The following is a 26756-nucleotide window of genomic DNA, read 5'->3' as shown; positions in this document are numbered from 1 at the left end:
ATGTTTGATGCATGTCTGGATTTGGTGATGATGGAGTGTTTGATGTTGAGGCGCCTGGGTCCTGTGTCTGGTGTTCCGTTGTAAGACTCAAAAGTGGTTGTGAAACCCTTTTGCTGAATGGAGAAGGGGATGATGGAGGTGCAAACTCTGCCCTTCTATACTATCAGATAACAAGACCCACCAAGCTAAGCTTGGCAAGTTTTAATCAAGTGATAGGTCTGGTCTAGTTCCAGATGAAGTTGTTCGATGACAGGTATGTGAGAGTTGAGAGGATTTATGATGATGGAAAGGGTGAAAGTTGACTTGATGTTTCCGGTGGGGGTTGAACACAGGTCCTTGAGAGGGTGATATAAGAAGTTGAGAAGAGTGTCTGGACTGAGAAGGGTATATGTCTTAGTCGGGAGTTGAACCAGGAACCGGGTAACTCGTGACAGGTGCGTGATATGCAACCAGTGATATGAGAGTATGAGAATATGAGAGTGAGCTCAGTGGTTATTGCAGATAAGAGGGATGATATGGTATGTTATAAAAGTGTAAGGGTGATGATAATGGCTAATGGGTGATATCTGTATAACTGGTGGGTACTGAACTGAGGGAAAAACAACTGGGGGAGAGCTCCTTATATAGACAAATGTGAGGGATTTTAGCTACAAGGGGGACCCTGGATGAGGGATTTTAGCTGGTGGGCTGCGTACAAGTGGTGTCAGAAGATACTAAATACAGGCAGAAAGTGGGGTGAGAAATGAAAGATGATGTCATACTGATGCAAGGAGTGCATAAACAAAGCGGGGAAATGTCAAATACAGAAGAAATGGGGTTGGTCCCCTGCATAAGCAGTGGAGATAAGAGGGATATAAAAGAGTATGTGTTTGGCTGGGGCTGAGTATGTGTATACCTGGGAAAGGTGACTTGAGGGGTGTGACAGGTTAATGACTGAGGCTGGCCGTGTCCATGAGGGTCCAAGAGGGTGTAACTTCCAATCCTGCGGGGTTCCAGTGACGCTTCCAGTGGTGACTAGGGGTAAAATCGGCCGTAGAATCCATTTCTGAGGTCCATTTGGTGGTATCTTGAAGCCTAGGGTGAGTAAATATATGTATGAGAAAAAACTTTTGATTTTTCACTTTTCCGTCTACCACATCCTCCCCCAACTTATTGTCTGTCCCCAGACAATTCCACCGGAAAAGTGCCGTATCTTGACTTTTGGGAAGTTGAGGCTTGAGTTTTACCGGGTGAAATGATGAATCTTTGGGAAATGGGCTTTTTGGACGTCTTCTGGGTGTGGTGACTGAGGAGCTGAGTGGGGTGAATTTTGGTCAAAAAATTGATTTTTGTCGTTTTTCGGACCCTTCTTGAACAAAATTTTTTGAAGTGTCTGGGGGTCAAAGTGCTGCGCGCAGTCCGCAGCTGCGCAGTCGCGCAGTACCGCAGTAGTTGACGCCGAGCTGCCGTAGTTGCCGCCGCAGTTGCGCCAGCGCTTTTGAGGGTGCGCGCACCTGGCGCCGCGAGGTTTGGTTACCGAGTGATGATCGGGGGCCCGTGGGTCCGGTCCCGTTGCTTGAGTTTGGTCGGGCCTTGGGCCCGGGGGTTCTGTGCTACTTGCGCCCGCCCAGGCATGTGTCTGGGCTCGACCTGGGTATGTATATCGCCCATACCCCATGGAGGGTATGGGTATATCCTTCAGCCTTCCAACATCTTCTGCTGCCGCCGACCTTCTCTAGCCCTGCCGCCAAGGATCACCGCCAACGCTTGCCCGCCGCTTTTCTTGGACGGATTCCGACTCTTTTGTGATTTGGGTGAGTACTCCCTCCCCCTCTACTAGTGGAGGGCAAACGATTGGTTGAATTGATTGTTCTTCGAGTACCGTACTGACGGGTCACATAACCGTCCATCCTGATGTAGGCCTGCAGCTGTCAGATCTCACCTCGCCGCCACCAACGCTATCGTTCAAGCTGAACGTCCTCAAGCTTGCCCCGCAATTTGTTCAATTCGGCCCGATCTAAGGTTGGTCCTCGTACGATGGCCTTCGCCGTGGGTCCCTTCTGGAAAAAGGTGCTGAGTTTTTGTGTTGAATAATTCAAGTAAGTGGTCTCCCTGAGGGACTGAGAAGCTATAAAAGAGGCCTCTTCCCAGCCCCTCCTCTGTTCTTCACTCGCTCCTCCCTTCAACAGTAGCCTACCACCTTATACTAGCTAGTCTTCCTCTACCATGCCGGTCTCCTTGACTTATAGAACCTATTATTCCCCAGCGCCCTATCCTATTTGTTGTCAAGCTTCCTCCGCGGGGGCCGCATTGCGAGTGCATTTTCTTCTTGACTCGTATCTTTTAGTTTCCTTCCAAGTCTCACGCTATTTGTTTGATAGGCGGGTTCCTCAATTCATAATCCTATTATTATTCTGGATCAGCCCGTTTACCGGGCTTGCAGAATTAGCCCATTGTGGCTTTGTTGGTCGCAGACTCGTTTGGACGGTTTCGAGCAATCCATCCACGCAAGAGCCCGCCGTGGCCGCGGTTCTCAATATCAGGGAGCAGATTCCAATTGTCCCTTTGTGGTCAATCCGTTTGCCGTATTGCAAGTAAACGAAGTAAGTTTCTTTTCTTCTTATCTGATCCGATCTGTCGGATAGATGTTGATTTGTATATCCAATCCGAAGCTCCTGGGCAATAGACCTGCTTCCCCGACCCCGTCAGCTTTTGAAACCCCGAGTCCGAGCCCGTCGAGGGTACCCCCGGGTTTTGTGGGTTTACACCCCCGTTTCCAACTGGCGCCAACCCCTGGAGGGGCAGCCCCCGCTTCGCCTGCCTACCAGCGCCTTGAAGCCGGCTGGGCGCCGAGTGGTACCTCTCCTGTGTACCGCCCTGCTGAACAGGGCTCTCCAGTAAGTAATGTAGATTCAGAATTGTTCTTTTTTGTCATTACTGAGTCGTTTGTGCGGGTGTTTAGATGATGACCAGCAGTCGGATGGTCATCCATGGCGACTGGCCCCTTCCCGCTGCCCCCCGTCCGTCCAATATTACATCCCCTTCCTTGAGTCCTCAAGGCCCGGGAGTTGATTCTTCCGCGTGCAAGTCGGATACCGGTGGCTTGGCATACCCTCCTGGGTTGGGCCCTCAAGATGATGGTGCTTCCGCTCCCGCCAATAACGATCCGCCGTTTGTTTGGGGTACTGGGGTGAGTTTCATTCTTATTGTTCAACTTGAGTCGTCGATTGATTGCTGACACTCTTTTGTGTAGGTCCCTCCTCCTGATCCGGTCCGAACCGACCGTGAGTGGGTGGATCTTCCCGCCTGGACGACAGCGGATCACCCAGCCACGCCTGAGACGTTGTGAGAACTCCTTTGGGATGGGTTGGCAGTCCTTTGAGGGGGAAATAACAATATGATATTCCAGCTAAGTAATACTACTGTTACGGGTGGTTTGAAAGACCTGCCCCTCTATTATACTACACAGAATTCTGACAACAAATTTATTTATTGTTGTGGCGTGACTTTATGATGGAGAAAACTTGTATGTAGTAGTCTCTATCAGACCTAGATCAGTTTTAACAAGTACAAGGTGCGTATACAACCTCTATATGGTAAGATGGGCAAAAGAATATAATCAAGTGAGAATATGTTTTGTTGGGTTTTTAATGGTTTCAGCAGAGGGAAATGATGATGGAGTGTGGTATGGGATTTCTATGTTAATGTATGATGACTGTGTCTTCCGTGATGATGGCAAAAATGATGACTGGTGACCACTGAGCTGGGGTGCCTGGGTGATGATGGAAAAATGGTGGGAGGAGGGCCTCCTTATATATTCTTTTCTGAGTTATTTTTGATGGTGAGGGCTGCACTTGAGGCATTTCTGCTGGTGGTGACCCTGTGGATTGCACTGCCTTCTGCCAGGGGTGCATAACTTAAACTGATGTTCCGCATGACCATGTGTGATTTGTACTTTTTAAGGCAAAGTCCACCTAGGTTGGTTGCAATGCCAAAGTGGAGGCTTTCTGACCGCATGCATCGATGTAAGGTCCGTGCAAATCTGTTGAGTTGTTGAGTGGAGGCCTAGTCAATGCAGTTTCCAACGCGCAGGTTGCGTGAGGTGATCTGTAGCCAATAGTGGAGACCTGCCTAACTAGTAAATCTAACTATACTCATCTATATATGCATGCCTTTTATGATTTATATGAATTTCCACCTGGGTATGGCCTGTACTAAACCTATAATTGTAACTAACTTCTAAACTAAAAGAGCTAGCTGGGTAGTTGAAGTGAGTGACTAGGGTTAAGTTTGTATTTAGAATCTATTTCTCTAATAATATTCTATCATATGCTAGTATTGTAGGCTGTGAGTTGAGGTTTTGGCAGTTTTGTTGCGCGCCACAGATCTGGATCACCACAACGTTCCCTCAGGACATTGAAGTTGACCCCTCTGAGGGGGTTGCGGAATCCAAACCTGCCGCCGACGCCGCTGAGTCCACTGATGCTGACTCTCCAATGCGGTCTCCGTCCCCGCTAGAACTTGCTCCTGTACCGATTGCGGACTACCCGTCCCTATCTGATGCCGATATCCAAGTTCTTCTTTGTCCGACCGAGTACCGGGGTGTGGCTATCCCCAATGTGCACTCCGACAAGGTAACCTATCTCTATGAGAATTTTATCACCAGTTTTGTCTTCTACTGCCGCGGAAACCGCTTGGTCAATGAGCTCTTGATGCCTACCAGCGTCGCCTTATTCAAACACTACGTCGAGGTTTTCCAGATTGTGGCCACCCAGTCTTTTGTAAGTCCCCTCTTGGGTTTTGTCTGATTATATTTGATTTGTTTTGCTGATCTTGCTGCCTTGCTTTTAGTGATTGCTCCCAAATTTCCTTCCAGCTTACTTAAGACCTGACCGATAAAAGTGGAGTGGATCCAAAAAAAAACTTATGCTACCATAACACTAAAAAAAAGATAATTAGTTTTATTTTTATTTTATTTTATTTTTTCATTTTTATTTTTTTTATTTTTATGTTTTTTTATTATTTTTTTTTTGACTGTTTTAGGCTTGAATTTTTGCGTCCTTGAGAAATTGATTGAACCTCCCAGACCCCCTCCCCCAACTTAGACAGGTTGTCCCCAACCTTCCACCAGAGAGAAGAAACTTGAGAGAAGAGAAAAAAAAAAAATTGTGAAGAGGAGTAAGCGTGTTTGCCAGGGATGTCCTTAACTCTTGACTGATAAACCAATGGGTAGGAGAAGGACAGATCTATAAAGAATGACTGATCAAAAGAGTGTGAGTATCCTCCCCTAACTTAAAAAAATGAGTGATATTTGGTATGATTGAACAGTTTAGTCTCATATCCAGGAAGTAAGACTAGCTTGAGGTATCTGATACGCCATCGCCGGAAGAGTTACTAGAATCATCATCCCCGCTTTCTTCTCCTTGTCCAGGGTCTTCATCTTGCTGTATATCCGCCAGGCTACGTCCGCAAGGATAAAATCGTTTGATGTGGGAGGCTGCATAGGCCCTCTTCAGTTCGACACCGTCAAGCTCTTCCAAAATGTAAGACCCCTTTGGCAATTGTTTCTTAACCCTAAACAGTCCGTTCCATCGATTTGCAAAGAGTTTTCCCCATTGATCTTCCAAGCTTTTATTGTAGACCAACACCAACTCTCCTGAGTCTAACGGTTTTCGAAGTCTTGCAGCCATTTGTCGATCCCAGTATCTAACAGATGAATTTCTGACCTTCATCAACTTTTTGTGAGCTATTCCTAGAATTTCTTCTCAACGTTCCAGTTGCATAGTCCTTGCCTCCAAAAGTTGTTCCGTGGTGCTGACTTCAGTCCAATCAATTCCTAGATAAGTATCCATTTCCAAGTCAACCGGCAGAACCGCTTTCTGGCCAAACACCAGCTCGTAAGGTGAATATCCCGTTGTGCGTTTTGTTGAAATTCTGTCAGCAAAGAGGACTAAAGGCAGATACTCCCTCCATTTCCCCCCAGATTCTCCACACATCTTGATCAGGGTGTCTTTAATGGGTCGGTGTCCTCGTTCAATCATACCATTGGCTTCAGGATAATAAGGTGTGGGCGGCTTGAATACTGCTCCAATCTTTTCGACTGCTTTGATAAATTCATTCTTGAATTCTGGTACATTGTCTGCCGTTACCGTTTTGATTACGCCGTACCGATAGACCCAATCTTCAAGGAGAAATTTTCCAATGGTTGCAGCTGTCAGTTTTACCAGAGGAGCTGCTTCGACCCATCCGGACAAATCATCCCGTGCCACTAGTAAGTACTTGTACCGTCCAGCTTTGATATGACAGACGTCCAAAGCTACTCGTCCGAATAAGCTGCTTTCTCCTGTGGGGTGCCGTATTTCTCGGGGAACTAGTGGGTCCCTTTTTTGACAAGGTTCGCAGCTATGTACCCATAACTTGACTTTTTTCTTCAAACTTGGCCACCAAAATCGGCAGACTAATTGTTGGTATGTTTCCTCAAGCCCTTGGTGTCCAAGATCTTTGTGTACTATCCGTAATAGCTTGCTCTGGTAGGATATCTTGGAAATCACTAGTTGCGGCATGGGTGAGTGTCTTCTCATGAGTCGTCCATTCTGGATAAAATAGTTAACTGATTTTTGTTTAAGTTTCCAAAAGTCCTCCGGATCCATAGAACAAGGTCTCAGCAGTTTTTGTAGATAATATTTGAGGTCTGTTCAGAAACCAGAAGCCTCCCACTCCAATAGTTCCGTTGCAGCTGAAATTATGTTATACCGTGAGCAGGCTTTGATCAGGGGTTCCTCCTTGTCAAAGTCTTCCGTATTGTTGTAAAATTTTTCCTCTTCGTCACTTATTGGGCGTCTGGACAAGGCGTCTGGCATTGTGAATGTTTTCCCTGGCTTGTGCACCATTTCAAACGAAAAAAGTTGGATGAATGCTACCCATCTTGTCATGGGGGCATTGGGAAGTGAAGGCGAGTTGATCATCTGAATTAAAGACTTCGCGTCCACTTGGAGTTCGAAATGTTGACCCCATAAGAGTGTTTGTAGTTTCTTCAGGATTCGTGCCACCCTACAGAGTTCCAGTTTAGGCTGCGAATATTTTGACTCAACCGGCGAAAACACAATCGATTCGTATAATACTGGTTGATTTAATCCAGTCTCAAGCTCCTGTTGTGAAAGTACTGCACCGGCCGCAATGAAACTGGAGCCCACTGCTAAAAAAATAAGCCCTGCGTCTTTTGAATAATCAAGATTCTTCAGGGTGATATCTTCTCCAATTATCTCTTTTAGCTGATTGAAGGCATTGTCACAGCTTTTGTCCCAGAGCCATTCTACGTCCTTTCGTGTCAGCCTTCGGAGTGGAGCAGCTATTTCGGACAGATTCTTGACGAAAATCCTGACGTAAGTTACAATTCCCATGAAGCCTCGGAGTTCCGTGACGTTATTGGGAGATGGCCATGTCGTTATCTTATTCTTTTTCTGATCCGAAACCCTTCGTCCTTCTTTGCAGACCACATGACCCACAATATCCAAGGCAGGTACACAGCATGCAAACTTTTTTCCTGAGATAGTGAGTCCCGCTTCTTCAATTCGGAATAATATTCTTTCCAGTGTTTGAGCGTATTCCCAGATAAAATGTTGGATTCCTGGATTCTTTTCTAGAACTTCATCATTGTATGTGGAACTCGGCCCTTTTATACCGCCATCGTTGATAAATACGCCTACGTGGTCGGGTATTTCATCCTGAAGAATCCACATCATTTTTGCTTGATATACTGCTACTGAATTAGTTGCGCCCTGCGGAAGTCTGGTGAGTTGAAATCTTCCTAGTGGGGTATTGAAGGTGGTGAGAGGTCTTGATTCCGGGGCCAATTCCCTTTCGTCGTATCCACCCATAATGTCGCCCAATCCATAACAGGCTCGTCCGGCAAAGGATTCAACAAACTCTTCTGTTGCAGGCGGTAGTCCTGCGTCTTTGATGGGTACCTTATTCATTTCTTGTAAGTCGTGAACTATCCTTAGCTTCCCGTCATGTTTGAGTACGCAGAAAACCAGACTAGAGTAACTTGATGTTGATTGCTCGTAGAGTTTATTCCGTACCTGTTCCCGTACTTGCTCCACATATTCGTCTTTGATTGCTGCTGGGATTGGAATTGGTTTCTTCTGCCATGGTACATGATCAATTACCAGTATGACATAGGGTAAACCATATGAATGTTTCAAGAGTCCTCTTTCCTCCGGCGTGAAGGCCACAGCTTTTTCTCGAAGCACAATTAAATGCTTGAATAATTTTAATTCCTCCTCCCACAGCCATCCGTTGGGTCCAAAATTTACTACCTTCAAGCGTTCTTCCGTAATCCTAGCGGTAGGCTTAAAGTCCGGTGGATGAAGCGTAAGAGGTGTTTGGTAGGGATATCGTGATAGCGGTGGTCTTTGAAGAGGTGGAATTGGTTGATTGATTGGTCTGATTTTCTTTGCTACAGGTTTATACTTTGTCATGCACCACAAGCTTCCGTCCCTCCAGCTCTGACATAACTTGCTTTGAAACAGGGATCCTAAGCCATTAGATAGTAGGGATCCGATAGTTTGTTGTGTGGCTTGTCTGGTTGGTTCTCTTCTTGAGGTGTTGATGGAAGGGATTGATTCAAGGATGATAGATTTTTCAGATAATTTAGATTTAGATGGTGAGTTCTTCTTCCGGTTACTAAGGATTTTTATTAGAGTAAGAAAAATGATGAGGATATTCTTTTTGTTTGATAAGAGTTTGAAGAGATATATTTTTGTTTGTTTTGCCGTTTTTCCAAGGTATTTTAAGAAAAAGTATTTGAGCCAGTCTAAGAAACCCGGCGCTCGAGATATAACTCGTTTGACTAGCTGAAGCAAGTTATTCCCTATTTGAACGCCGGTAGTTATAAAAAATGCTGATTTGGTTTCTTTTTAAACATTCGGTGTTCTTCATTATTGCTAGGTTCAGATGTCGGAGCTGATTTCACATTATTGGTACTGAGATCTTTTCGATTATCCCATCCTTGTCCTTGTCCAGTTCTAGCCAATGGTACTGAAATTCGCCGACCCTTGTTTCCTTGAAACGTGAGAGTCTCCCCTGTTTCGTGGTATTCTAGAGTGCAATCATAATCAAATAGAAAAGGTCGTCCTAAAATACAATCTTGAGCTTTTGGTGATATAAAGAGGTGAGCGGGTCCGGAGAATCGACCGATCTGTATTGGGCAGTTCTCAACTACGCCGGTTATGTCGCATCTGGCTCCACCAACACCTTGCATGGGTATGTTCACTATCACAGATTCTAGCTCCAAGTCCTCCGCTACTGATCGGGGTATGACGTTGACCATAGAACCGGAATCCACCATAAAGTCGACTTTTTCTCCCCCAACTTGCGCGGTTACGTATCCTAGGGCACAGCTGTAGTAGCATGGATCTGAAGGTCCTTCTTCCTCTGGTAAGGTGGTCATTGGTGCAGCTACTTTGGCTGCTTCGGATGCGATGTAGGTGGTGGAGGTATTCTTGCCTGAAAGACGTCCCTGTAATTTTGCTATGATCTGTTCTGTGTACGAAGGCGATATCGTAGTGAGTTGTGCAAACGTTGTGGGAATCTTGACGTTGTCCAAGTCCTGTAGTAGGACTTCCTCTGGTGATTCTCTCTTCAGGATTGTTGGTACTCGTTCCCGGCTCCAGACTTTCTCAGGCGCCTTTTTCGGAGTTTCTTTCAGTGATCTGTCCACTTTTTCTTCATGATCGATATCCATGGCTTCTCTTTCTGGTTCCTGGATCCTAACTTCGCGTCGGCCTTTTTGAGCTTCTGACCTAGTGACAGGATGTGATCTCATGAAGTTTTCCACGCCTAAGGCAGGAGGGCTCCAATGGATGGTTTGTACCAAGGCTTTCATTGTTGGAGTGTTACCATTTCCTCCTTGTTGCAAGTCGGCCAGCTTCTTGATAGCTTCTTGCATCTGAGGGTTGGCTGAAGCTGCTGCCACGACCGAACATATAGGTCTTGATGGGTTCCATGGGATGTATTCTCCGTTTGGTAAGTACCAGTCTTTTCCCTCTTTCCTGACCAGACCTTGCGCTCTGTCCTTTGAAGCTTTGGGGCACTGATAAGTGGAGTGTCCTTCCTTTCTACAATAGAAGCAGGGCTGAGATTCAAATAAAGGTGTGGATGGTCGAGCGTTTCCCCGTGTGAATTCCTGCCTGTCCGAAGATCCCTGTTGATTATAAGTGCTGGGCAAAGGTTTTTCAATTTGATGCTGGAGAGAAGCGAGCTTTTGTTGTGTGTCTTTGATTTCTTGTGCAATTGCTTTCTTGTTGGGAACTTCTCTGAGCATTTGTTCCCTTTGTTTGCTATTGCCTTTCTTGAGATCCAGGCCCTTCTGCATGATCTGGTTTGAATCGGAAAAACTGGAGAAATTGGTATACCCTTCGTTGACCCGAACTTCTGTTTCTGCAGCTGCAATCAAGTCTTCCCATTTCGGCGCTTTGTTGCTCCCGTCTTTAGCTTTTGGAAGTTGTTTGTTGTAGACCAAAATGCGTTTAACACTTCGTTGACTGTCCACTGAGAATGCACTTAAGAATAATCCTCCGGCTTCGTCCATTTTGGTGACATGTTTGTTCTTCACAAGGTACTTGAGGATTGCGGTAAATTTTCCCAGGTAGGCTTTGTAATCTCGATGGTTTGCAATCCCTTCCTTGGCTTGTTGTTTTGCTAATTTAATGAGATCATCCGTGTTGTACATGATGGTATTATCTAAATCACCCCAGGTCTTGATCATATCGGCTCGTAATTTGGTCCAATCGTATTCTTCGTACCCCTCCATTTCCTCAAGTTCGCACTTCAATTCTTCCGTTCGTATAAACCGTGGTATCTGAATTGCTTTCTCTCGATCCGTGGCACCATACCCATAGGCTGCTTGTTCAAACCAATGTAGAAACTTCATAAACTGGCTTCCATCATAGTAAAGTCCTTCTTTGTTCCTGATGATGTTTGGTTTGTTTGAGTGTTCAGGTTGGGCATAGACGTATATTGGCTGAGGTTGTTGAATTGGAATCTGAGGTTGTGGTTGCTGTTGAAACTGAGGTTGATACATATTTTCTGGGTCGTTTGCAGTGCTATGAATTCCGTAACCGGTTGGTTGTTGTCGTGGGGTATTGTTTCTTGGTGGGATATTTTGTTGAGTTTCATCGGAATCCAACATTTCTTCTTCAGCAGGATCTCTGAAGTTGTTTTCTGGACCCTTTCCTTGGTCTTTCCTAGGTGGTGGTGGTGGGTTGTTCGGGGTATCGCTTGGCCAAAGTAATCCTGAAGTTCCTGCCAATGGTCTGTTCCTTAAAGGGGTGATTGAAGCAAATCCTTCTCTCATTTCTAATGTACTGAAGGGTAAACTCATGTTGATTCTTGTTGATTCCTAGTTTCCTTAATATGACAATTGTTCGTTAACTGTTACTGTGCTCTGAAAAAGAAACAATAATATCTGGTCTCTGGTCTCTTTACCAGGGCAAATTGGGGTTTTTCTTTTAATATTTGAAATAACTTTACCGTACTGGGAAACTTCTTCTAACAGTATCTGCTTATCCAAATTCTTCAGGTCTTACTCTTGCCCTTCTTGAGGTCTTATAAGCAGCTGCTTCCTTTGAATGATTCCGGAGTTCTCTTCTACCAGGTTCCTAGTTATCCAGATTCTTCAGGTCTTACTCTTGCCCTTCTTAAGGTTTTATAACTGGCTGATTTCTTCGAGAGTCTCTTTTCAGATCCGGTGGTTACACGTTTCTTTTCAGAGGTTTGTAATTGGTTCATTGGATGGTTTGTAATTAATTGACTAGTTGTCCAACAGAATAACTGAATATGCCGTTGAGTGTTATAGATTTGTTGAAAAAATTTGATTCCTTTTGCCGCTCGAAGTTGAGATCCGTAGACGATGGTATTTCTGGCTTTCTTGGTCGAAATCGATTATCCGTTGTCGATCGAACAAAGTTATCCTATCACGTTGGGGACTCCCTTGTAAGACTCAAAAGTGGTTGTGAAACCCTTTTGCTGAATGGAGAAGGGGATGATGGAGGTGCAAACTCTGCCCTTCTATACTATCAGATAACAAGACCCACCAAGCTAAGCTTGGCAAGTTTTAATCAAGTGATAGGTCTGGTCTAGTTCCAGATGAAGTTGTTCGATGACAGGTATGTGAGAGTTGAGAGGATTTATGATGATGGAAAGGGTGAAAGTTGACTTGATGTTTCCGGTGGGGGTTGAACACAGGTCCTTGAGAGGGTGATATAAGAAGTTGAGAAGAGTGTCTGGACTGAGAAGGGTATATGTCTTAGTCGGGAGCTGAACCAGGAACTGGGTAACTTGTGACAGGTGCGTGATATGCAACCAGTGATATGAGAGTATGAGAATATGAGAGTGAGCTCAGTGGTTATTGCAGATAAGAGGGATGATATGGTATGTTATAAAAGTGTAAGGGTGATGATAATGGCTAATGGGTGATATCTGTATAACTGGTGGGTACTGAACTGAGGGAAAAACAACTGGGGGAGAGCTCCTTATATAGACAAATGTGAGGGACTTTAGCTACAAGGGGGACCCTGGATGAGGGATTTTAGCTGGTGGGCTGCGTACAAGTGGTGTCAGAAGATACTAAATACAGGCAGAAAGTGGGGTGAGAAATGAAAGATGATGTCATACTGATGCAAGGAGTGCATAAACAAAGCGGGGAAATGTCAAATACAGAAGAAATGGGGTTGGTCCCCTGCATAAGCAGTGGAGATAAGAGGGATATAAAAGAGTATGTGTTTTGCTGGGGCTGAGTATGTGTATACCTGGGAAAGGTGACTTGAGGGGTGTGACAGGTTAATGACTGAGGCTGGCCGTGTCCATGAGGGTCCAAGAGGGTGTAACTTCCAATCCTGCGGGGTTCCAGTGACGCTTCCAGTGGTGACTCGGGGTAAAATTGGCCGTAGAATCCATTTCTGAGGTCCATTTGGTGGTATCTTGAAGCCTAGGGTGAGTAAATATATGTATGAGAAAAAACTTTTGATTTTTCACTTTTCTGTCTACCACACCGTGTTGTTGTCCTGAGTGGTTGGTCGCCTTGATAGTTGATTCCTGGAGCCTGCGGAGAGTGAAGGTGCTTTTGATGAGGCTCACCACACAGGTCATTGAAGAGGACATAACCTCTGGAGTCTGGATGAACGGTCATCAAGAGGTTATGTCCTCTTTGATGGCCAGTCAACCGCTTCACCTCTTGATGGCCAGTCAACAGGTCATCAAGAGGTTGTGTCCTCTGATGACAGGTTGACCAGTCACCGAGAGGAGTTGATCAGCTCTTGATGAACGGTCAACTGGTCATCAAGAGCTGAAGCCCTCTGGATGACCGGTTTGACTGGCCATCCAGAGGAGTTCAGCTCTTAATGACCGGTTGATTGATCATCAAGAGGTGAAGAAGTCCTCTTTGATGACCAATCAACCTGTCATCAAGAGCTGAACGGATGACCAGTTCAACCAGCCATCCGGAGGAGTTCAGCTCTTGATGACCGGTTGAGAGGTCAAGAAGTCCTCTTTGATGACCAATCAACCGGTCATCAAGAGCTGAAGCCCTCTGGATGACCGGTTTGACCGGCCATCCAGACAGCTCTTGATGACCGGTTGATTGGTCATCAAGAGGTGAAGAAGTCCTCCTCAATGACCAATCAACCGGTCATCAAGAGCTGAACGCTCTTCATGGACCTTTCATCAAAGAGGAGTTCAGCTCTTGTTGACCGGGAGTTCAGCTCTTGATAACCAATCAATCGGTCATCACGAGCTGAACTCCATAATCATTTTCTTGCATCTGATTTTTTGTTGCTTGTGGGTTTGTTGTAGAGATGATTGATTGTTTGATGGATCCATGTATGGTAGCTAGTTGGGAATGATGCCGCGCCAAACAGTGCAGTAATAACTGGACTTGCAAGAAAAATTTATGTGGCTGCACCAAACACACATGTTATAAGTGTTGTCTTGGTTTTATTGCTCCTATGACAACTTCAACCTGGCTACATGTGTCATGTAAAGTGATACACAATTTATCATATAACATCGCGCAGCCAAACAGGGCCTAATATTGTGTTTTTTCAAGAAGCTTGGACGATTTCAGTAATTTTTTGTTTCATGTTATGGATTTATTTTCAGCTTCCAGATAGAATTTGGGCTTAAATATCACCCAGCCCTCATTTGATTGTAGCATGTGTAACAGTCCTGAGCTTATTGGTCCCTCCGTTTGGGCAGAGGGCAGCAGCCTAGCTACATGGTATGGGGCAGGGAGGGTAACAAAGCCTCTCCGGTTCCAAATATGAGCTTTGTTTTTCCAAAATTCTACTCCCTGACCATCATCTGGAGAATGATGGCTCAGGGATTAGATTTAGCCTTGGGCCTCATCTGACACCTGTCAAGACTAAGCGTGGAGTAAACATGAAAGATATGGGATCTGCCAGGATCTACCCCAAATAAAATTCTGTGAATGTGTCCAAGCTTCTTGAAAAACACAATATGTAGTCTCGGCCCCAGAGACCTGGTAGATATATGGTATTCAAAATTGCATATGTCACTATTTACATAAAATCATGAAACCAATTTTGGCTGGGAGATGTCAACATGCATAAAACTTTAAGTGACATCTCCCAGCCAAAATTGCAGTTTATGATTTCATGTAAAAAAATCTTATGCAATTTTGAATACCATAATACCACGAGATCTGGAGATGAGAATCCTGAGAAACTCAAGACACAACCTCAAGAAACCAAGCCATTAGGACGGTTCATGTAGGGATTTTTTAACCCTGCTGATGTTATAAATCAGCAAGACTTCCCAGCCAAATTGGCTGGGACCGTGGGATAAAATTTATTTTGGCCTTGCTGATTTCGGCCCTACGTGAACCGTCCTATTGAGATTGGTCAAGAGTTAGTTTAGGCCTGCAAAGACTGCAAGCAGGTGCGGCCATTATCACAGATGTTTCAGGATTCAGAAGATTAATTAAGAATCTTATAACAGACTTGTGATCTATAGATCACAAGTATTCCAGAAAAGACAGCAAGCTTCAATACCTCTCGTGATCAATAGATCACAAGAACTACCCTGAAAACAGCAATGAGGCCGCTCCCAAGTTAGGGGCCAACATGATCTGGAGAATCCAGCCAATAATAGCCTGACCAAGTTTGCTCAGCCAGAGTAGTAGAGGAAAATCTGATCCAACTCTGGCCGAGCAGGTGCGACACTAGGAAACGGACAAAGAGATCTATTCAAAGATCCTTTGCCTCTTAGTGCACGGAAAAGAATATAAAAGGCAGACCTTCAAGCGAGTGAAGGCCCCCCAGAATTGTCAACAATCGTCATCGCACTGCCAGCTCCGACCCCTTCAACCTCTGACCTGATTGTCCGCTGCCCTTTGCTGAAACCTGACTTGATTCCTGCCTTCGCCTCAGGATTCCCTCCACCAAGTGAGTCCTCCTTTTTCTTTTATCCTATATTGGAGCTATCTCCAACACCAGGAAAAAAAAATAGTCACTTGATGACAAGTGACATCATGCCAGCTCCAGCGGGCTACCCACCATCTACCCACCATCTACCCATCATCTACCCACCATCTACCCACCATCTAACCAGTTTAAGAATTTCCACAGGAGATCCTCAGTTTTTTCTGGGCACCACTGATCCCCATTTCTGGTCAGCTTATACTCAGCTTTAGCTCCCAGCTTATGCTCAGCTTTGGTGCCCAGCTCATGCTCAGCTTTGTTGCCCAGATCAGAACCAGTCCTGGCGCAGCTTATTTTCAGCTTTATTCCAGTCATGGCTCAGCTTAGACTCAGATTAGGATTATCATTTGCCCAGCCAATGCTCAGCTTTGGACCAGTATTGGCTCAGCTGATTTTCAGCTTTGGATAAATCTCGGTCCAGCCAATGCTCAGATTCTGAGTCTGACCACTCCTGTAACAGCTTATGTCCATCAGTGGACCAGCCTTGGCTCAGCTGATGCTCAGCTGTGGACCAACCTTGGCTAAGACAATGCTCAGCTGTGGACCAGCCTTGGCTCAGCTGATGCTCAGCTGATGCTCAGCTGTGGACCAGCCTTGGCTCAGCTGATGCTCAGCTGATGCTCAGCTGTGGACCAGCCTTGGCTCAGCTGATGCTCAGCTGTGGAACAGCCTTGGCTCAGCTGATGCTCAGCTGTGGAACAGCCTTGGCTCAGGTGATATTAATCTTTTGAATAGTCTCAAAACATCTGATAATCAGCTTTAGAACAGCCTTGGCTCAGCCAATGCTCAACTTTGTACCAGCATTGGCTAAGCTGATGCTCAGATTTGGAATATTCTTGGTCCAGCTGACACTTGGATTTGTTTCAGGCTTGGAATATCCAATGCTCAGCTGTGGCACAGGCTCAGCCAATGCTCAGCTGTGGCACAGGCTCAGCCAATGCTCAGCTTTGGCCCAGGCTCAGCCAATGCTCAGCTTTGGCCCAGGCTCAGCCAATGCTCAGCTTTGGCCCAGGCTCAGTCAATGCCTACTGCTCAGCTGTTCCTGGGAAAAAATTAGGATCAGCTGACTGTGCCACATTGAGTGCTCTGGTGCAGTCCTGCAAGCTCTACAAGTGCTGGTGGAGCAGACTTGGAGCAGCGCTGGAGTAGCTCTGGAGCAGAAACCAAAGCTGCATCATGTCACTTGCCATCAAGTGACTATTTTTTTTTCCTGGTGCAATACTCCTGGGAACTGTAGAGTTCAAAAACCCCTGCTTCGCAGGCCCCAGAAGTACAGGCACCTAGGCACCCCTGCTCAGCAGGCCCTGTACAGTTGCGCAAGGCATCCTACCGTACAGCCCCGCCCGCAACAAGACATTTCAGACGCGGGCCGGATCTACAACTCTGCATATGAGCATTATGCCATGTAAATGACATTTTTGAGCTCTTTGGAGGTTGTAGATTCTAGTTCTATGAGGGATAAGGTTTCTGACCAGCCAATCTTTTTTTTTTTGGGGGGGGGGGGGGGGGGCCTCACATTACGGACACTGGCCCAAATACATACTGTAAAGCAATATTTATGGGCTTACATATGCTAAAGCCATATGTATGTATGTGTTACACCTGTAATACCATAGATTGGGCCATTGAAGGACCTCTGATCCCGGTGATGACCGGTGTGGTATGCTTTATGGTTACCCACCTAGCCCATTTCAAAATTTCCTTTTTTCTCATATGTACACTCACAAATCACCTAATACGGCAAAACCACTGGATTCTACGGCCAAAACTACACAGAACACCATGGATAACACACCCTAAACCCCTCTGGATCACAAGTTACACCCTCTTCAAGACACCATCATTCAGTTACATACACACAAAACACCATACTCAGGTCATGTAATCCGTTACATGAACCACACTTACCCAGGACATGTAATCAGTTACATGGACCACCCTGAAAGCTTGTCTACCCTTTACATATACTTTATCTCATCAGCTGCACTGCATTTCATTGTGCTATGCACATGTCATGCAGTGTCATGCAGTGTTATGCACACTTGATGTAGGCTTATGCAGTCTTAAGCAGGTGCATGCAGACAAGTGTAATAGGGGCTGCAGTCTGACAGTTGACAGATGACATCATGCAGGTGTAAAGATAGCAAAAACCCCTCATGCAGCTTGCAGATGACATCAGTTGACAGTCCAGGCCAGCTAAAATATCTCACCTCCTATTTCTCACTAGCTAAATTCCCTCATATGACATCATGACCTCATGTGACCTGTCAACCACCAGCCAAAATACCTCATTGTAGTCTTCAGGGCAGCTAAAACCCCTCATTATCTTGTTCCCCTGGAGCTAAAATCCCTCACTCTTTTCTATTTAAGGAGGCTCTCCTCCCCCCAGTTGTAATTTCTCTCAGCAAACTACTTACACTAAGCTTACCCCATAACAGTACAATACTCGCTCACTCTACAGTATTAGCCCCACTCTATATTGTGGTTTGACACCCTTACATACAAATTACAACCTCATCACAACACTTACTCATCAGCTACATTACCAGAACCCTTAAGCCACCTGCTCAAAGTAGGCTATCTTTTGATACACCTCCACTATCACTACATAAACCTTCCAATCGTAGATTGGGGGGCTTGTTTGAGTGTCTAGTGACCAAGGAAAGGCAGAGGTAACCTCATTCATCCCTTTCCGCACTCAGCAAAAGGTTCTCAGGAACACTTTTGAGCTTTACACCGGTCAGCCGGTCATCGCAGAGGCAAGGATACAACCTCTTGATGACTGGCTGACCAGTCATCAAGAGGGTTTATCCTCTTTGATGGCCAGCTGAGCGGTCATCAACAGGGATACAACCCCTCCCAATGGCCGTCTGTGACCGGTCATTGACAGGGATACAACCCCTTCCGATGGCCGGCTGTGACCGGTCATGTTGACAGGGATACAACCCCTCTTGATGGCCGGCTGACCGGGTATCAACAGAGATACAACCCCTCTCAATGGCCAGCTGACCGGTCATCAAGAGGTTTTATCCTCTTTGGTGGCCGGCTGACCGGTCATCAACAGAGATACAACCCCTCTCAATGGCCAGCTGACCGGTCAACAAGAGGTTTTATCCTCTTTGGTGGCCGGCTGACCGGCCATCAAAGAGGATACAACCTCTCAATGACCGGTCAGCTGGTCATTGAAGAGGGTAAAACCTCTTGATGACCAGTCAGCCGGCCACCAAAGAGGATAAAACCTCTTGATGACCGGTCATTGACACGGATCTTGGCCAAAAAATACCCGGAAAAATTAAAAACTGATCAGACCCTGGAATTCCGGACAGGGGTCCCCCGGGGGTATTTCTTGTACAATAGGATGCCTTGTGCAACTGTAGCACTCCGGAGGGCACTTAAATACCCCATGCGCTCGTGGCCCCTCTGTTAAACATTATCTAAAAATAACATTATTATTTTTATATCTCGCGCTCCTTTGCGCGCTACTGAACGCCGTTGCCGGTGTAGCTAGAAGAGAAGTCCTTCTCTTGACATCACCCAAGCCTGACAGCCTTGGCCCTCTCCCCCTCGGGGATCTGTCTGCTCCAGGAGTCTCCGCCCCAGCCCTCTCCTCCCTTGGGAGCTACTCGCCGACAAGTCTTAAGCAAGGTGATCTTAAAAAGAGGGAGAGCCATAAGGTACAGCGGCCCTCAGGCACCTTTGCCTCTCAGAAGTCAGAGCAGGTGTGTCACCCCTTGGGCTTCATAGGCTCAGCCGCCTAACTTAACAAAGCCACTCAAACGGAGGTCCGGGGGACCCGCGCAGAGTGCTCTCTAGGAGAGGCTTACTCGCTATCCCTCAATTTTAGCAGGAGCAGAAGGGATATTCAGTGCAAAAAATAAAAATACAGCCCTATAAATTATAATAAAAACAATGAAAACTGAATAGAAAGTCTTGTAGCCTTGATAAATGCGCAAATTTTGACCCCTGTTCCAGCCTCTCAATCCAAAGACTGCACTTCCTAGTGGCAAAAGTGTTCAGGAACCTGGTCAAGGCAGCAAAACAAAATTCCAAACCATGTCTTAAGTTTGGAGGATCCATGTGTGGATCCACATTTGGCCAGAGGGAAGCACAGTGGTGATCTTAGCTTTGTACATACAATGTGTCAATTTACACACAACCTAGAAAGCATGCAGATTTTTTGGTCCACAAGATTTACAAGCAATACAGCCTTGTGAATCCTTGTGCAGATCCATTTCTTGAGAAGTCACTTTTCAAAAATTTATTAAAAATACATTGATGGTGATACAAAAATTCTGAGGAGACAGAATTGTAGAGAAGATGTCAAAGGGTCAGAAAGCTGTGGCTCAGACCTTTGGAGGTGCTGGGGGCAGAGCTATTAAAAAGTTAAAAAACCTTACAGCCATTTGGTACTTTCTGCTCCCCTATGAAATTGGGGATAATATGCAAGTCCCTCCCTGCGGGAGGGGCCGCTTTGCGGCCAGCCACAGCAAGCTTCCCACCAGGGGGACTTGTGTTAAGTTAGCTCAGCCGCAGTGCGCGCACGCCACAGCCCTCCCGGCCTGGACTCCCTTGCCGCATCTAGGTCTGAATGGATTGCTTATCAATGTCATCTGCCATTTTTTGTGATGAAACTTGCATTTAACTATCATGTAACATTACTTCCAGAGCTAGCTATAATTTGTGTCATGGCTCATTTTCCTTTTCAGCAAGCTCTTACTTTTTGAATCATTCCTTAAGGGCATTACTGCGTCAGATGTGTTTAGACTTGATGAGTAATGTCCATGTAAAAAAGCCTGTAGCAGTGGCGCAGCCACAATTGTCCTAGTAGTTTCAAAAAACAGCAGAATTTAAACAATTAGCAATCAGTTGAAGTGGTTTTGTTTTTGTTTTGTTTTGCCTCATTTCACTTCATTTAATTTTCTAGTAACTTTGCAGAACTCGAATCAATCAATCATGACAGAAAGAAGAAAGAAAAGAAGAGAAATTAAGAATGTGTGTGTGAGAAGTGAAGGATCAAAAACAAAACAAGACCAAAAGAAGGGAAAATTGTTGTGTATTGTCACCGGATTTAAGATTTTCGCGTTGTTTTTGGTGGATGTCCTCAATTATGTATGTGTAATACGCGCATATTCAAAAGCACTCCTTCACTACAATTCCATCGGGCAACCCAAAAAAGCAATACTATTAATTCTGTCGAATTCTCTATTCGTCCTTCGCATCATTTTTTTCATTTTTAGTATGAGTTACTTTGAAAGCATTATTCGCCCTCCTTGTTTTTATTTATTATCTCCCGGACCAGTAGTTCCGCTATTATTAGTCGGAGAGCTGTGGTTATTATTGTAACTTTTGTTTCCGATCTAAGCCACAAAAGAAAAACAAAAAGGAACAAGCCACAGAAAAAGAACTGATTTGAGTATACTTCACTTCAAAAAAAGACCAAAATGAAAAATGTACTCACGCCCGCTCCAGCAAGAGCCGGTCCCACGAGACCAGGACCGGCAGGGCGAGAATTGAAGCCGTCCCTATCCATTCCTCGTCCGCCACCGCGCCCGCCCCGGTTATTTCTCATGTTATATTGTCCCTGTCCACCTCTGCCTCGCGATCCAGGGCGACCTCGGTAGTTATGGTTATTAGTCCCATCGCCATTCATCATTGTTGGAGTTGACTCGGTGGAATTAGTGCTGGCTCTGACGAGCTTGTCATTGGGTTCTGTTTTCTCTTCAGCCGGTCCACCATCGATCTTCCCCTTGAATTCTTTGGCAGATCCAACACTGACCGTACCGTTCTTCGCAGTTCCTGTTTCAGCGTCGCCATCACTCTTTTCCTGAGCTGCACGTTCGGAATCACTCTTCGAGCCACTGGTTTGCCCTCCGGAAGAGCCTTTTTTCTTCTTACCGGCAAACGACGATTTCCGTGAGGGAGCAGCAGAAGCAGATTGACCTGCGGATGCGGTTGATTCTTGGTTTCCTGAGTCTTGCATTCCAAAGTTCATGGTTTCATATGTATTCATCAAGATCTAATCAACTAAAAATATGTTACGATGACTTACTAGGGTTCTTGGTTGGCTCATCTGGACCAGATCTAGGCCGTGCTTGGGGAGCCGATTTGGTACTAGAATCGGCGCCTGGGGGTACTGAATTTGATTGGGTGGAGGGGGGTGTGCGCAGGCTCTCATCCCGCCTATCTTCTCGCGATTTTGAGTAGCGGTGCTGGTGGTTGGTGTATTGGTTTGGAGTGCGCCCAGTGCCTTGACTTCCGAGTGCACTGCCATGTTGCGGGTGAGAGCGAGGAACATGATTGTTTGGTCCGGCCGAAGAGGGCGGGGCAGATGTTTCGGGTTGATGGGGGTATGATGAATTTTTTGTATGGCCTGAGACGGGATGTGCTGTTGGTGGTTTGTTTCCATAAGAGGGGATTCCTTGACTGGACGATTGATTCAGAGGTCGTGCCAGGGATTGGTGGCCCTGGTTGTCGTTAGTGTTTGCAGCAGAGGTGGATACATGCGCAACAGGCGCTCGGGGATTGATTTGAGGTGTGGTGGGTGGCTTCGTCTGTGATTGCGATCGATAGGCAAAATTGAACCCTACCATTGACGAGAGTAATGTTAAAACAGATTTGTGCGGCGAATTGATGGATGGAGGATCCTGTGAAGTCCACAAACCTTGACTGCGCATTTCAGCGCCGATCCGACCTTCTTTGATGTCCAAAATCAAACTTCCATAAGCTGCGTCTGGTAAGTTCCAGTTCCACGAATTCTTCCAGGCAGGTTCCTCAGTCACCGCAACCGAGCCAGGGGCAGGCGGGGCAGGAACACGATTGGCTACTGCTAGGGCATTAGAAAGCAGTTGGCGTTGGTGGTCACTGTTGTCAAGGGTGTATAGATAAAAAAAACGTCAGCGGATGGTGGAGGATGACTCGGAGGTTGAGACTGACTCGATGACAGCATCGACCTGGTTCTTGACCGTATCCCAAATCTCGTTGAATGTGGCCTTGGCATGAAGTAACTTGGCACGAAAAGCATCTTGATCATGTTGGACACTGAATTCATTATAACTGACACCGTAGCTATTTATCGTTAAGGAAAAGAAAAAAAGGAATAGGAAGAGAGTGTGAGTGATTCGATGATATCAAGCAAGAAGGATGAGCGATAAGAGTCATTACCGGAAATGTAGACCGGCGGAGATGGTCAGGTCAGCTTTTAAGACAAGTGCTAGTTGTGCTAATAGGCCTTCTCGGCCGGGACTGGCATGTGATATCAACAGCCTAGTTTCGGTTGGGTCGTAGACACGTTGAGCGGTGTCAACGACCTCTCCGATCTGTAGGATGCTTGTCCACATCGTACCTTGACCACCGGCGATCGTCGCACCCCCCTCACCATTATCGAACAGCTTATGTGGGACTACCGCACCACCTAAACCGAACAGCCGTAACCTGATCCCGCCGAATACCAAACAGCGAGTGGTAGCTTCATCTAGGACGGTTAGGTTGGGGATCGAGTATGGGGTTAGATAGCCATGTTTCTGATTGGTTTCTGGGGTTTTGTTGGCCGGTTGAGATGATGTATTGAGGGCGGATGGACCAGCGGCACGGATCTTTTCGATGATAGAGACATCCTCACAGGCCCCCCAGACGGTGTAAACGGGTACGTCCAGGGTGAGCTTGCGGGTGAGTAGATCGGGGAACTCTGAAAGTGCAAATTGAGGGGGTGGGTTCTGGTTTGGGGTTGTCGAGTCGGGTGATGAGGATGAGGATGGCTGAGGGGGTGAGACGATCATCTGGCGGATCGAGTGGCCGTTCATACTTGGGGCGAGTAGTTGGGATCTAAACTGGGATGAGATGAGTGAGGAGTACTGTATGAGATGACGCAGGGTACGATCGGACATCCTGTCGAGTGAGGATGTTTCTGAGGAGGAGAAAACAGTGTCAGCGATCAGGACCGATTCCAGCAGAGCACACATGTATCTGACCGTAGAATCCAAAGTCGCCTGAATGGATGACGGCGACGGCGTTAAACTGTTTGGCGAGTTGGTTGATCTGAGAAATGGCACCCCTGAGGTCGGCAATACAGAGTATCCTGCCATGGTCTGAGTCTAGCACGTCGATCCTATTTGAGAGGCCGTTGTCCGGTGTTACTGGTGCTGGTGCTTTGGGCTGTTCGCTGGAGTTCGCGCTCAGGGTGGCTGGTTTGGGGGCTGAGTGGAGTGGGGATGGTTGTGGCATGATGGTTGGTGGTTGTTGGTGGTGGGCAGCAAACTATGTATGCCTAGAAGTACACAATATGAACCGATCACTAGCCCTCCCGAAATGAAGCGTCCACGCCCTCATCTGTCACAGACAGTGACACCCCTGAAGGTTATGATACAATACACCCAAGTTCAAAAAAGCCTTCTTATGTGTGGCTTTTGTCAAACTTAACACAAGTCCCTCACTGCTGCGGGTGTGAAGCAAGCCTCTGATAGCTCTGCCAGCATATTTGGCTAGGATGAAGTCATCCCAGTTTAACTGGGATGCACTCAACCAATTTAAATTTGGTTGATCTCAACTGATGATATACAAATCCAAGGGACCCCCCTTGGTTTTGTGATGGTTTGAGACGATGTTGATTACGGAGGAGCAAATCAACATGGAGAGCTAGTACTCGTGTCTAGTGAGTCAGAGGCTAGGCCCCAAAAAGGGGCCCAACACTGACAGCTCTGTTTATGAAGCTTGGGGCAAAAACCCGTCAAAAATAAGGGTTTTTGGGCCCTAGCACTATAACTGTGCTGATGTAAACACTAGTAATGTAAATTACTAAGCTTGTTACGTGGTTATTTGGCCACTACAAGGGTTTTAAACACTCTTTAACAAGAGGAGGATTTATTATGTAATTAATAATATATAATTATTAACGGACTTACTTTGCGCACTGCGAAAAGCTCTTCGCGCACTGTGCAGTGCGCAAAGTTTGCAAACACTTCGCGCACTGTGCAGTGCGCGAAGTTTGCAAACACTTCGCGCACTGCGCGTGAAGGGCGCAACTTTTTCAAATTATTTTTTGACCAATCAATAGACAAGCTTATTATTGTCCTCTGTGAATTTATTTGGAGTTTTTTGAAGCTTCCTTGTATGCTTAAAAATCCCACCAATAAAAAAAACAAGTACAGCCATTTGGGGACCTGGAATTCATATTCCCACAGGCCAAAAAATCCAATTAATTTATTGAATCATATTAAACATGTATTTAAAAGTTTTAGAACTTTTTGGCCACTTTGTACAAGGACAAGGCTTTCAAAAACCAGTAACTGTTTCTCAAGATATGCCAAAATGCGCCAGTAAGTGGTGAACTTTCCTAATTTTTGAAAGCCTTATTCTTGCACAAAGTGGCCAAAAAATTCTAAAAAGTTTGAATTCATAAGTATCATTATTCACTAAATTATATGGATTTTTTGACTGGTGGGAATATGAATTCCAGGTCCCCAAATGGCTGTACTTGTTTTTTTTATTGGTGGGATTTTTAAGCATACAAGGAAGCTTCAAAAAACTCCAAATAAATTCACAGAGGACAATAATAAGCTTGTCTATTGATTGGTCAAAAAATAATTTGAAAAAGTTGCGCCCTTCACGCGCAGTGCGCGAAGTGTTTGCAAACTTTGCGCACTGCACAGTGCGCAAAGAGCTTTTCGCAGTGCGCAAAGTAAGTCCGATTATTAATTACAGGGAATAAATTTGGCATAAAAAGTAGGTGGTAAGCGCTTAAGCTGATTGGCTGCTTGTCAGAGGCAGAGATCTTACGGCAACTACTTTTAAGGATAAAGCTTGTAAATATGCTAATAGGGGAGTTTTGATATTTAAAGGTTTAATCCAGTGGATTTTACGTGCTGGGGATGGTTTTAAAGGGAAAAGGGGCTACAATAGTAGCAGAGGAGAATGTTCACGACAAACTTACAGTTTATGGGCGGTGAATGGTCTGGGGGATCTTTTCCTGAGGGCCAAATAGGCCTCTATTTATAGAGGGGACTTCAGTGGGCGTAAACACTGAGTCCTTTTCTCCCTATGGGAGTATCCAGGGCTGTAGCCGTGAAAAGGGCTTGGCTGTGGGTATTTTAATTGTATTAAAATAGACTAATTTCCCTGACTCTGTCACATGACATGTTTATAACCAATTGTCATGTGAAAGAGCTTCAGTAGAAGTCTACATAATACTTTCACGGGGTATTTTTACACGAGTAATATTACTCATTATTGTACAACAGTTTAATTTTATGTACTTTAATTGTTTTACTAATTTTTTGTATGTAATACTATTTTTGGGCGCTTTCTGTGGCCAATTCTTATTTATACATTTAGTACATGAAGGAATAGGAATAAGGGGATACTTTAAGTGGGTGACCCCCCTTAAATTATGATGAGGAATCTGATTCTGCAATAATAATTTAATAATTATTATTATTTACTGAGTTATTGCAGTCTTTTGAATACTTGATGTATCTCTAAGGCTGACACTCGCCCCCTCTAAAAAGGTTAAATTCTGAAATAATTTAATCTTTGTGTTTAGAGTTCTTGAATCTTCTTAGATATTTATCCGCATCTTTAATGTCTTTTTCTGGTAGCCATTCATCTTCATGAATTGGGTTCCTGTATCTTACAAGATATAATTTATCTTTCTCCTCTGATCTTCTTGTCTTTCAAGATCTTATGAATTTTCTTCTCCTCTGACTCTTCAAGTGGAGGTACTTCTGCTTCATGTATTTCCTTGCGTAAAGGGAATAATTCAGCATCTGATTCATTATAGTGTTTGAGTAAGCTTACTGGGAATGTAGGATGTTTCTTTTCTAATTCTCCATATAGTTCCACTTCTACTGCATTTGGTCCATGTAATGCCTTGACTACAAATGGGCCAACAAATGCATTCCTAAGCTTCTTAGGTCCTTTAATATTAGTAAAGTTTGTAGTTGATATTAATAGTAAATCTCCTATTTTGAAGCTGGGTACTTTATGCTTTTTGTCCCATTTTTCTCTGCTGTATTCAAATGCATTATCCATGCTTTGTTGGGCGTGTTTTCTGGCTTTGTCCAGCATGTTTTTAAAGCTTGCTGCTGTGGGATGTACTTCTACCAAGTCCTTCTTCAGGCTGTCTTGTGGTAGTCTGGGGTTCCAACCTTTCTCTAAAATAGCTGGTGTTTTCCCTGTTGATGCATGGGTTGATGTTCTGTAGGCTAGTTCTAGGGCTGGTAATAATGTGACCCAGTCATGAGTAAATCCATCAGATTCTTTAAATTCTAATCCATAGGCACAGAATCT

General features: G+C 45.3%; 2 protein-coding genes across 2 annotated transcripts; one reads left to right on the top strand and one right to left on the bottom strand.

The window, feature by feature from the left end:
• Positions 1-2016: 2016 nt before the first annotated feature.
• PtA15_15A486 (uncharacterized protein) lies at positions 2017-4833 on the top strand (the record flags this gene model as incomplete). Its single annotated transcript, XM_053163695.1, has 7 exons — positions 2017-2028; positions 2454-2582; positions 2652-2876; positions 2942-3169; positions 3233-3263; positions 4498-4760; positions 4831-4833. 7 exons carry the CDS (start codon positions 2017-2019, stop codon positions 4831-4833), a joined length of 891 nt encoding a protein of 296 aa, XP_053027645.1.
• Positions 4834-20752: 15919 nt separating this feature from the next.
• On the bottom strand, positions 20753-23359 carry PtA15_15A485 (uncharacterized protein; the record flags this gene model as incomplete). The annotated part of the gene is made up of 6 exons (XM_053163694.1): positions 20753-20833; positions 20935-21416; positions 21526-22059; positions 22138-22337; positions 22410-22541; positions 22638-23359. 6 exons carry the CDS (start codon positions 23357-23359, stop codon positions 20753-20755), a joined length of 2151 nt encoding a protein of 716 aa, XP_053027644.1.
• Positions 23360-26756: the final 3397 nt, after the last annotated feature.

Source organism: Puccinia triticina, chromosome 15A (genome assembly GCF_026914185.1).
Source record: "Puccinia triticina chromosome 15A, complete sequence".
NCBI classification, from domain to species: Eukaryota; Fungi; Basidiomycota; class Pucciniomycetes; order Pucciniales; family Pucciniaceae; genus Puccinia; species Puccinia triticina.
The sequence above is the reverse complement of the archived record's forward strand: the minus strand, read 5'-3'. Positions and strand labels throughout refer to the sequence as shown.